The sequence below is a fragment of the Notechis scutatus genome, chromosome 11 (assembly GCF_049901735.1).
Source record: "Notechis scutatus isolate UNSWTSFEM ecotype Mainland chromosome 11, rNotScu1.2, whole genome shotgun sequence".
NCBI lineage: Eukaryota > Metazoa > Chordata > Lepidosauria > Squamata > Elapidae > Notechis > Notechis scutatus.
Window position 1 is genome coordinate 1578034 of NC_142019.1, and position 12349 is coordinate 1590382.

At 44.5% G+C, this 12349-nt stretch overlaps 2 protein-coding genes across 4 annotated transcripts in view; one reads left to right on the forward strand and one right to left on the reverse strand.

Moving 5' to 3' along the window:
• STRA6 (signaling receptor and transporter of retinol STRA6) overlaps positions 1-3799 on the reverse strand; it is a 32348-nt gene extending 28549 nt beyond the window's left edge. The window contains exons 1-2 of one of the 3 annotated variants that reach the window (XM_087972511.1): positions 3701-3749; positions 2952-3022 (exon numbers count right to left, since the gene is read on the reverse strand). The gene's annotated coding sequence lies outside the window, so the exon portion shown is untranslated. Of the gene's footprint in view, positions 1-2942; positions 3023-3700 lie in introns of all 3 variants that reach the window. The other 2 variants (XM_087972510.1, XM_087972509.1) reach the window with 2 other exon arrangements.
• Positions 3800-6995: 3196 nt separating this feature from the next.
• Positions 6996-12349, forward strand: part of CCDC33 (coiled-coil domain containing 33) — a 107288-nt gene continuing 101934 nt past the window's right edge. Inside the window, exons 1-3 of the mRNA XM_087972527.1 lie at positions 6996-7930; positions 8558-9033; positions 9973-10188. Of these exons, the coding sequence (XP_087828653.1) occupies positions 7621-7930; positions 8558-9033; positions 9973-10188 (1002 nt within the window). The 5' untranslated portion in view covers positions 6996-7620. The remainder of the gene's footprint in view (positions 7931-8557; positions 9034-9972; positions 10189-12349) is intronic.

Genomic DNA, 12349 nt, shown 5'->3' on the forward strand with positions numbered 1-12349 from the left:
ACCTTGCCAATTTTAAGATGTGTGGCCTTCAACTCCCAGAATTCTCCAACTGGCTGGGGGATTCTGGGAATTAAAATCCACACATCGTAAAATGGCCATGGTGTAGCACCACCAACTCAGAGAAATCCTTTTTCAATCTCCTTCTGAAATATAAAACCATCTACCTTCAAAACTAGACTGCTCACTGTCTTGGATTTTTGGTAGAACTGTTCAGCCAAACTATTTCAGAATAGTTTGTAAAATCTTTTTTGAATCCTTTTGAGAAAAGAGGAAAAAAAATCTAGGGGGAGTATCTACATTTGTTTCAATTTGGTTCTGCAACCCAACAGGACAGACACAGACTCCAGAGGATAATTAGGACTGCAGAAAAAACAATTACTACCAACCTGCCTTCAGTCGAGGACCTGTATCCTTCACGAGTCAAAAAGAGGGCTGTGCAAATATTTACGGACTCCTCACATCCTGGACATAAACTGTTTCAACTCCTTCCCTCAAAATGACACTCTAAAGCACTGCACACCAGAACAACTAGACACAAGGACGGTTTTTCCCCAAACGCCATCACTCTGCTAAACAAATAATTCCCTCAACACTGTCCAACTATTTACAAAGTCTGCACTACTATTACTGTTACTATTAATCCTCCCATCCTTCCTTTCACCCATCTCCTCCCACTTATGACTGTATGACTGTAACCTTGTTGGTTGTATCCTAATGATTTTTATGGACTGTTTCCTAGCATGATTTGATTGCTTATTGTACTCTATGACTATCATTAAGTGTTGGACCTTCTGATTCTTGACTCCTGACGAATGTATCTTTTCTTTTTATGTACACTGAAAGCATTTGCACCAAAGACAAATCCCTTTTGTATCCAATCAGACTTGGCCAATAAAGAATTCTATCTATCTATCTATAATTGCAAACCAATTATTCCTGTAAATAATTTTCTTGCTATTACTCAAACTCTAGCCTGCGTGCTCATTCTTTAGCAAATAAACACCAGGGGTTATTAAAGCCTGTAATGACTCAGAACGCTGAAGTCCTGATACAAAAGGACACCTTATGCTTTAAAGGAGATCAAAGGAAGGGGCGGAGGAGGGGAGGGGAAACGTCTTAGTCTTCTTTCATAAGGTCAACAAGCCAACCAACTGCACACACACAGAAATAAAGGACAGTCTTCGGTTTCAATCAATCAGTCCCTTTGGGAGGAGTTTAAAAGGTCCCCGTTTCCAGGACCCAAGGGTATCTCTTCAACAAGTTCCAGGTCACAGAATAACAGAGTTGGAAGGGACCTTGGAGGTCTTCTAGTCCAACCCCTACTTGAACAGAAGACCCCTATACCATCCCTGACCAATGGTTGTCCAATCTCTTTTTGAAAACCTCCAGTGATGAAGCTCCTACAGCTTCTAGTGGCAAGTTGTTCCACTGATTAAATGTTCTCCCAGTCAGGAAATTTCTCCTTAGTTCTAAGTTGCTTCTCTCCTTGATGAGTTTCTATCCGTTGCTTCTTGTCCTGCCTTCCGGTGCTTTGGAGAATAGCTTGACTCCCTCTTCTTTGGGGCAGCCCCTCAGATATTGGAAGGCTGCTACCCTGTCACCCCATGTCCAGCTCTTGCTGAAGAAGTTAATGCTTCATTGTGATGTTTAATACAGATAACAGATAATCAGAGTTGGAAGGGACCATATAGGTCATCTAGTCCACCCCCCTGCCCAAGCGGGAGATCCCTACACTATTTCTGACAAATGGCAGTCCAATCTCTTCTTGAAAGTCTCAAGTGATGGCGCTCCCACAACTTCTGAGGGCAAATTTTGTTCCATTGTTTGCTTGTTCCCACCGTCAGAAAGTTTCTCCTTATTTCCAGGTTGAATCTCTCCTTGTTCGGTTTCCATCCATTATTCCTTGTCTGGCCTACAGACGCTTTAGCAAACAGCTTGACCCCCTTCCTCCTCTCTGTGGCAGCCCCTCAAATATTGGAAGACCGCTATCCTGTCTCCCCTCGACTTACACATTTAGTGACCGTTCAAAGTTACACCGGCCCTGAAAAAAAGTGACTTAGCACCATTTGTCACACTTACAACCATTGCAGCGTTCCCGCGATCGAAATTCAGACGTTTGGCAACTGGTTCATAGTTATGACGGTTGCAGTGTCCCTGGGGGCACACAATTCCCCTTTTGCAACCTTGTCACCAGCAACATCCATGGGGAATCCAGATTCGCTTGGGTTACTAACTTAACAAAGGCAACGGTTCACTTAACAACGGTGGCAAGAAAAGTCGTAACATAGAGCAGGTTAAACGCTTCACAAACGTTTCGCTTAGCAATCCGAATTTTGGGCTCAATCTTAGTGGTAACCCGAGGACTACTGTGGTCTCAGCCAGAGCTTTTTAGACTTTAAGGCAGTTGCAGCCATTGCAAGTGTAATTTGATCGGTAGGAAAAGCAAAGGCTGAGGAAGCTGTAAGGTTGGTCCATGGGGGTAGGGAAGAAGTTTGGGAGTCCTACGAAAATCTCACAAAAATAGCTAGCCAAGATTCAAAGGTTCTTCGGGAGAGGAGGAACTCAAACTGCCAATCTCGGATCTGTCTCCATCCAATTGCAAACCTTGGATTGAGTCTGGCCCCCTGGCCCTGCCTTGCAATTTATCATTTCTTAAAAGAGCTATTAAAAAAAATCTCGATTGATCGATCCCTGCCGAGTTTCAGAGCCAAGATGGAAGATCTGTGTGCGTGTTTTTTTTAAATTTTTAAAGACCCCTGTATAATTCACTTCCAAACCAGAGAGCCAATGTGACCTGGAAGGATCATAAATTGTCCTTTTATTAAAAAGGAAAAGCAATCAAAACCGTGTCACAATTAGATGCCTCGTTTGCTGTGAAATCAGGGTGATTAAGGGTTCCCCCCCACTCCACTCTTAATGCCAATGGCCTCTTGATGAAATACCTTTTTTACCTCCTCTATTGTAAGCACGGCTTTCCTGGGCCCTTGGAAAAATGTTTTTCCTACCCAGGCAACAATGCAGGCTAAGCGAAAGGAAAGAAAAAAGAAAAAAAAGGCTGTATAAAATGAAAGGAAACAAAGCATTCGTCTTTTCAGCTGCTTGTAGATTTAACATAAGCACCTCTATTAAATGGAGAGAAATAGGCTGGGAGTTGACAAGGTAAAGTCTCCCTCGTGATCAGTTTTTTAAAAGAACACAGACTTGGGGGGGGAGAAAAAAAACCTCTACACTATACAATTGCCACCTTTCTTCTTAAGAATTTTGTTGCTAAGAAAATCTCGCTGGGGAGAGAGAGCCATATTATTCTTGATTGATTGATTTCCCAAGAAGAAGGAAAAAAAATAAGAAAGACCTTCTTATTAGAACTTGGAATAGTTTCTCTTGTGAATTAACAAAGAAAAAAAGTCTAATGATTATTGAGAAGGAGAGAGAGAGAGAAAAAAAAATCCATGTTTCTTTTATTATTTGGCTCACGTCTCATGCGGCCTTTCCCTTTAGAAAGATATCCAAATTGTCTTTTTGGGCAAAAATTCATGCTTAACAATGGATGGTCAGGATGGTGATAGAGCTTTAAGAATTTGTATTTTCTTTTTCTTTTCTTTTTTTCCAAAAGGGAACTTGTTCGGCAATTAGCCGGGCCAAAGGTTATAGAAAACACAACAACAGAGACAAACCAAGCTTGGAAAAAGTAGAATATTACCTTGAGCCGTGTAAGATAAGATTTCCAAAGTCTGAGCAGGCTGAGCACCAGACAAACACCCAAAATCCAAACGCCAACTTCTCCACGGCAGGTAGACCAAAAGTAATAATAAAATTTAAAAAAAAAAAAAGAGTTCAAACTCTCCAGCTTGTCCAAAGATACAAGCCACCCCCCCAAGTTGCAGATTCAGTCTTTTTCCTTGGACAATTGTACCCACACACCTCCAGACCCTGGAGAGATGCTATCTCAAGACTTAATGGTCTAGGGGGTGAGGAGGAAGGAACTTTGAAAATCCCAGCTGCCCCCAGGACTTCTTAAATCCGATCAGAAGGTTCCAAAGGTGACCCAGCCTTGGAACTTAAAGTTGAACTCACAGCAAAGAGGAGGCTTTCCTCGTCCCAAGGAACTTTAGCCCCTCCACGGTTAAGAGGGATTGGCTTGGGGCCAGCCTGGGGCTCAGAAATTGAAAACAACTAGCCTGGCGGGAAGGGAGGGAGGGGGGCTTATCTCACCTCTTCGTGTTGAACCTCAGCCAAATGGAAGGTTCCCCCCCCTCAAGTCTTCTCTCCTCCTCCCCCTCCTCCTCCTCTTCTTCTTCTTCTCCTCCTCCTCCTTCTTTCATTCTTCCTTCCTCCTCTTCCTCCTCTTCCTCCTCCTCCCCTTCCTCCTCTTCTTCTTTTTCTTCTTCTTCTTCTCCTTCCTCTTCTCCTTCTCCTTCTCCTTCTCCTTCTCCTTCTCCTTCTCCTCCTCTTCTTTTTCTTCTTCTTCTTCCTCCTTTTCTTCTTCTCCTCCTCCTCCTCTTCTTCTTTTTCTTCTTCTCCTCTTCCTTCCTCTTCTCCTTTTCCTCCTCCTCTCCTCCTCCTCCTCCTCCTCCTCCTCTTCTTCTTCTTCTCCTCCTCCTCCTCCTCTTCTTCTTCTTCTTCCTCCTCCTCCTCCTCCTCCTCCTCCTCCTCCTCCTCCTCCTCCTCCTCCTCCTCCTCCTCCTCCTCCTCCTCTTCTTCTTCTTCTTCTTCTTCTTCTTCTTCTTCTTCTTCTTCTTCTTCTTCTTCTTCTTCTTCTTCTTCTTCTTCTTCTTCTTCTTCTTCTTCTTCTTCTTCTTCTTCTTCTCCTCCTTCTGCTTCTCCTTCTCCTCCTCCTCCTCCTCTTCTTCTTTTTCTTCTTCTCCTCTTCCTTCCTCTTCTCCTTTTCTTCTCCTTCTGATTCTCCTTCTCTTCCTCCTCCTCTTCTTCTTTTCTCCTCCTCCTCCTCCTCTTTTTCTTCTCCTCCTCCTTCCTCTTTTTCTTTTCTTCTCCTTCTCCTTCTTCTATTCCTCTCCTCCTCCTCCTCCTCCTCCTCCTCCTCCTCCTCCTCCTCCTCCTCCTCCTCCTCCTCCTCCTCCTCCTCCTCCTCCTCCTCCTCCTCTCCTCCTCCTCCTCCTCTCCTCCTCTTCTCCTCCTTTAAATATTTTTTATTGACTACACATTAAAATATTGGACACAGTGTGGCCGCCCTGGCATGATTTTTGCCATACATACTAAAATATATGATAGATATCTTATATACATGTATGCAATTAACTTATCCAGTATATACATATTATCTTTTGTGCTATCTATTTTATATCTGTCATACTATCCATCATGTTCAATTATAATTACTATTTACAATTATAACTCTGCATTACTATTACTATTAATCTCATCACTCCTTATCCCCCATTCCCTCCCACTTGTGACTGTATGACTGTAACTTTGTCGCTTGTAGCCTTACGATTTATATTGACTGTTTCCTAGTATGATTTGATTGCTTATTTTACCCTATGGCTATTATTAAGTGTTGGACCTTATGATTCTTGACTCTTGACAAATGTATCTTTTCTTTTATGTACTCTAAGAGCCTATGCACCAAAGACAAATTCCTTGTGTGTCCAATCACACCTGGCCAATAAAGAATTCTGTTCTATTCTAATTATATACATAACCTTAATTGTCCATTCTACAAATCCTGATTAGTTTTTATTCTGGGTCCTTCCTTCTTGTTCCCACCATTGATAGAATTTATTCCATATCTCGTGATATTCTGTCTGGCTTTTGTTTTTCAATTCCACCTTCTCACCTCTTCTTCAATCCCAGAACATCTCAGAGCTGGGCTAGGAACTTTGCTAGAAACCTCCAGCCTCCCAGTTCTCCTCCTACATTGAAGTTTCCTGAGGCCAAAACCTCATCAATAAATATCTAATTAGGAGCAGGGATCAGACCACTCGTTAGACCTGTCACTCAGGCCTGACAACTTTAAGGGGGGGGGACAACTTCAGCTCCCACTCATCTTGAAGCTGGCAAAGTTGAGCATAAGTGTGGAGAACGTGGGACTTGGTCAGTGGTGGGATTCAAAAAAATTTACGACCAGCTCTGTGGGCATGGCTTGGTTGGCGTGGTGTGGCTTGGTGGATGTGGCATGGTGGGTGTGGCAGGGAAAGAATGCTGCAAAATCCCCCTTCCCTCCCCACCCCACTAACCTGCTTTCCAGCTCCGTTCTCCTGGGCAGGGCAACCAAAGAAGACCCAGCCAATCAGCTGGGACTCAATGGGAGGCAGAGAATAGATGGGGTTGGATTGGCCAGTTCTCTGAACTACTCAAAATTTCTGCTACCAATTTTCCAGAACTGGTCAGAACAGGCTGAAGACCACCTCTGCATCCGTCTCTTTCTTGCAGGCCACCGTACCTACTGCCCATATTTGAAAATCGAGGTCAGCCAATCACACCCAGCAATGAAAGCCTTTTGCCTCTTGCTTCTCCGTTGGCAAAGTGCCCAAAATATGCAGACCCTCCAACTCAGAGACGCAGAAGAAGGTAAGAGTTCAATCCGAGGAGGACCGAGTCCAGGAGCTACGGTAGGCAGGTGGAGAAAGATGGATGGGTAGTTGCCTAAAGTCACTCCAAACTTTCCTCTGCAATAAACGTAATAGTCCTCAAATTATGACCACCTCTGAGCCTAAAATGTTCTGTTCTCCTGTGCAGGGCAACAAAGGAAGACCCAGTTGATCAGCTGGGACTCAGTGGGAAGTGGAGAATAGATGGGGCCGGGGCCAGTCAGAGGTGGGATTTGAGGGTTCTCCACACTCCTCAAAATTTCCACTACCAGTTCTGCAGAACCGGTCAGAACCGGCTGAATACCACCTCTGGACTTGGTCCTGGAGAATTTTCTTGCTCCTGAGATGAAACAACGTTTGCATTTTGCAGAAAAATGGGCCCCGTTTGCTAAAAGAATGAATAAATCCAAGCAATTCATTTTGATATCTCTTTGAGTCCATTCTCTGGGGCAGATTTGCACAGGGCATGTTACTCCCTCCTCCCTTGCTCTTATTTTTCCCCTGTTAGGGGAAGGCTCGTGCTTGGCCTTGTTTATCCAAGGTCACCGCAACACCTTGTGTCAAGTTGCCATGGCTCCCTGCAAACAAATGGAAGGAGCAACAGCTTTTGTTTCCTTCTACACCTGGTCACTTTCTTCCTTTGTGGCTTGCTTTCTGGACTCTTGAGTAGATGCTCCCGGTTTGATCCCATTCAGGAATGAGTTTCATTTCACCTCTTGGTCTTCAGTCTGAGCACATTCCTCAGAAGCCATGAGTGATGAGTAGCATCTTGCCCATGGAGGAGTGAGTAGAAGATCTGATCTTGGGAAGACTGTTATGGGCTGATTTGGAGAGGGCCAAGGTCTCTATGGAAACAAATCCTCTTCCACAAAGGGTCCATTCCTGCTGCTCAGAGGTCAAAGTTATATTAGACAGCTGGAACTCTTCAGTGATGGCATCCTCCCCGTTGACTCAACCCAATCTCTTCTTTGGAATGAAGACACTATGCTACTAATCTGGTGGGTGAAATCACTGACTATTGGTTTGAACAATCCATACTTCTTTGGAGATCTTCTCTGGGATACTCCTGGCCATGGCTGGAAAAGCAGGGGAGCCCCGTGTCCCAGCCACCTTGCAGAAATCCCGCCTGAAGACCGAGGAGAAGGTTCTGGACCTTGACTTCCAGCTGGAGAGCGTGCAGTTTAATGAACTAGGGAGGTACGCCCTGCGGTTGACCGCCGAAAATCCTCTGGTGGAAGGGTCAGAAGCTGGGGTGCAGCTGCGGGTGAACGAAGGAGAAGCGCTTCATACCAACACGGCCACCACCAACGTGGTGGAGCAGACCAACCTCAGCGAAGTCTACACGTTTGAGAAGCGGAGGTTTCTCTTCATCCTGCCCAAAGGTAGGAGGAGGGGAGAGGTGGAAGAAGGGGGCAGAATTTACTTTCAGAGGGGTCTGAAAGGGGCGTGGGAGATTTGAAGAAGGGGGCAATCTGAAATGTAGCATTGCAAAGCCAAAGTACTGCAGGATTTTGATGCTCTGTGAAATCTAGGATGAAGGAGCAAGATTGCATTACAGTATTACCTCTTCCTCCTTAGAACAAATGATGTTCTAAGCTTCTTCTTTTCTTCTCCTCCTCTCCTCCTCCTCCTCCTGAACAAATGATGTTCCAGCTCCTCTTCTCCTCCTCCTCTCTCCTCTTCCTCCTCCTCCTCCTCCTCTTCCTTAGATGTTCTAAACTTCTTCTCCTTCTTTCTCCTCCTCCTCCTCTTCCTTAGAACAAATGATGTTCTAAGCTTCTTCTTCTCTTTCTCTTCCTCCTCCTCCTCCATCTCCATCTACTAGTCCAACCCCCTGCTCAAACAGGAGACCCTACACCATTTCAGACAAGTAGCTGTCCAATTGCTTCTTAAAAACTTCCAGTGATGGAGCACCGACACAACTCCTGAAGGCAAGTTGTTCCAGTAGCACAACCTTCCAGTTGCCCTACAAATTTTCTCTCCTTTTTTTTTTTTTTTGGTAAATGTAGGTTTCTGCAAAAATGATAAAAACCATGATGCTCGTCTGCGGATTGAAGCTTTACGCCAGCGTGGGTCCTTCCTGAAGACCAACGTGAAGACTGGAGAAGCTTTCTTTGCTATTTACCCCCGCACTAACCAACCTAGAATAAACCTCTTTGCCAGCAAGGACGAAGATTTATACCGTTATAGTGATATTATGGTGCTTCTCCGGGCTGGTGGCAATGACTTGGCCATGCATTGTGGGAGGTTGGCTTACACGGTATCGTTCCATGAGCATCGACCCGGAGCCAAGAGAGAAATACCCATCACGCCACGTCATCTTTCTCCTTTGGTCCCCCGCAAGGAAGATAAGATGCAGGTGGAGGTGGGAAGCTCTTATCTGGCACCTTTACAGTTGCTGGGGGTCCAGCCAGAGAGGACCCCAGGCAGTGCACTTGAACGACCATCTCAGATGCCGCCGACTGCAGAATCCCAGATTCGTGGGGTAAGGCATGTCTCCAAGTATTAGGGTTATTCTGAATGTTATCTTATTTGTTTTTCCTTGGGGTGGGGGAGTGAGAGCAAGTGGGTCAAAGAGGAAGGGGTAGTTTTCATCTCCTTTGGGGGGGAGAAAGCTTGGTTGTAAATGGAAGGAAGGAATGCATTGTTGTTCGTCTTGGATGAGCAAAGTAGAGTGAATTGGGTCCAGTTAAGAATTTCTAAATGACTGTGCAAGTGGCCTTGGGGAGCAGACGGGAGGGCTGAAAAGGGACTGCCGGCATGTAGAAGATGGCTCAGCTCACAGAAAGGGGAAGGCATGGAGAACGTTTCAGAAAGGATCTGTCAAGGACCAAGGAAATCAAGAGGCTCAGGCAGTTCAAATGTGTATAAAGATTTATTGCAAGCTTAAGCTCTCTATGAGAATCTGAACTACTAATGGTCAAGGGAAATTAGTGGGAGATAAGAAGTCAGTGGAATTCAACTCAGTGGACTAGATTTAGGTCTCTTGTGGGTGTGAAGGGAGTCGAAACTGATGGTGCATTTGACCACTCCCTCTGGCTCAACCTGGTCATCAGGATCCTCTTCAGTTTTCTGGAGAGTCAAAGAAAAGGAGGGAAGAAATACTTTCGATCTTACAAGATTCTGTTCATGTAACCTCAGAATAAAGATAGAAGGGTCTTTGGTGCACTCTGAGCTTGTTTGTTCTCTTGCAGACGTTTCATTACCAAACTAGGCCACATCATCAGTGCTAGTAGGGAATGAGGTTCATATTGGCCCATTTTCCCCAATTCATGTAGCTTGAGGAATGCTGGGAGTTGAAGTCCACCCATCTTCAATTTCCCAAGATTAAGAAACATTGCCCCAAGGGATTCAGAGGTGGGATTGTGGCAGCCATTTTATCTTTATGGACTTCCTCAGGCAGGTGCCCTTTCTCTCTTCTTAGCACTCACCATACGGCCTGCTGGAGTCCGAGAAAGAAGTCCCCGATGAAGATATCCAAGACTTTTTAGAAGAACAATCCATCTTAGTAGCTTCTTCTTCTTCCTCCTCCTCCTCTTCACTCGCACCAGCTTTGCCAAGAAGGTTATCAAGCGATGCCAGTCTCCACCTGCCTTCTCCAGAAGATAGCCCAAAGCTGGCTTCTTTCTTCGGATTGCTGGTAGGTCAAAAATCTGCCCAATCAACCATGCAAACACAATATTTGCCTGCTTCTCTTTGTCATCTGTGTCCAGGTTAACCCAACAAGATCCAGAAGCTGCTCCTTCTTGGTTAGAGGGTCAAGGATTTGTTTGTTCGATTCAGGTGTTAATTCAATGGCAGGTTAATTCAAGGGCTGCACCAAGAGCTTGAAGGCAAGTCCTCCTCAGTGTATTTTAGTCACTGCTAAAGTCAACGGTGGCCCTTCCAGAAATCTTTTTGTTACCCAGGCTTGGGTTTAACCCAAAAGGTGCCAAGGATGCCTTCTAGTGACTTGCAGAAATGTTTCTTCTTCTTCTTCTTCTGCCATATCCGTCATCGGAGGTTGGCCATCATGTTGGCGATCCTACTTTTATCAACAGCTGCACAAAAAAGTGCTGTTGAGCTTTGTGTTCTGACCTTGGCTTCCCTGAGAAAGCATAAAACACTCTCTTAGTCCCGGCAAAACCTCTTTTATTTCCACGGCTGTGAATTACGTTCATTCACATCACAGCCGGCCAGGCTTCACAAACAAGTCTTTCAGGGGAATGTTGATAAACACCTACCTTATCATACTTGGAATGCTGCCAGAGAACTAATTTCCAGATGCAGTCCAAGGCCAAACTTGACACAGAGCCCAACATAACTTTTCAAAGCTTGAACTGACCAGATGAACTAGTTGCTTCCTGCAAAAGCTCACATCCCGTTCGCTCCTCTTTTACGTCCTATGGGAGGGGCCAATCCTCTCCAAGGTGTGGCCTTACTCTTGAGTTGACCCTGCTTTCTCAATTGTTCTTGTCTTCTGGTAGCCCTGCGCATGTGCAGGCTGGGAACCGGTTCCAGAAGCTACCCCACCTCCCTGCTGTCCAAACCCGAAGGCAGCTGCTGACTGTCAGCCTGCCCTGGCCCCATCTCTGCCTCTGATGCAGAGCCCTCGTCCGAGCCTTCCTCAGCCTCCAAACCCAGCCCAGATTCCTCCCCAGCCTCCTCACTACTGTCCAACTCTGCTGCCAGTTCTGTCAGCTGCCGGGTGGCCCTTAGATTTTGCAGCCATGATGTTCTCCTTCTGCCTGGACCTTCGTTTGCCTTCAAACTTTCCTTGCAGGATTAAGTGAAGGATGCTGTATTTTTCCGGATGTCGCATCACATGTTAACGGCAGAAATGTTTACAAAATGGAAATGTTTCTTACGGCTGGAAAGGAAAATGAGTTAGTGCCTGGTCAGAAAGTCATTGTGTGGTTTATTTTTTTCCTTAGGTGGAATAAAAACTCAGAAACAAAAATCCTATAATGAGTGGCAGAGAAATTCTATGCTTAAGGGTAGGCTGGAGAGGTTCTGAAAGATGCAAAGGCATTTGCGTTTTATTTTATTTTATATGATATGATATTTTATTACTTTATTTAATGTTAGTTCCTTGAATTCAGATTTATTTGATGGTTTTCATTCTGAAGCTATACTCAAATAATACATAAGCTGGGTTTATGATCAATAACATCAAATATGAGCAAAGAGGGGAATAATGTCAGCTTTTAATATAGTCTAATTGTTGTCCAAAAGTACAGTTCCATCAACATCTGCTTTGCTTTGACATCTTCTAGATGAGATGACTACAAAACATTCCACTGGCTCCATATTTAAATATTTGCCATTGTAGTCTTGTAAGCCGCCTTGAGTCGCCATGTGCGCATAGGAGGCAATAGAAATTTCCTAAAATAAAACAAATAAATAAATTGATAGACCTTGTAGAAAACAATTTAAAAAATCAAAATGTATTCATTTATTAGTAAAGATCTCCTTTTTATAGCCATGGTGTAAAACCAGCTGTTACTGCTGTAATTTTAGGATTTATATCTAAATATTGATATCTTCCAAGTTGTCTCTTCTTGTTCGATGTTTTATGGGGTCCTTTTGAAAGGGAAATGAGTGAGGAGCCCAGTGAATGGGTGACAAGGGGTTTGGCCTGATGGTGAATTAAAAACATGCCCTTGTTGTGCTTTTGTGAGAGTGACACCGATTGTGAGCTCATTGCTGGATGGCTGAGCATGAACAAAAGGATACACATGTTTCTTAAAGTCTGCGAATTAGCCTCTTGATGGGATGGTTTCCATATTGGGGCCATGATCTACATGGCAACTTCTTTTTTT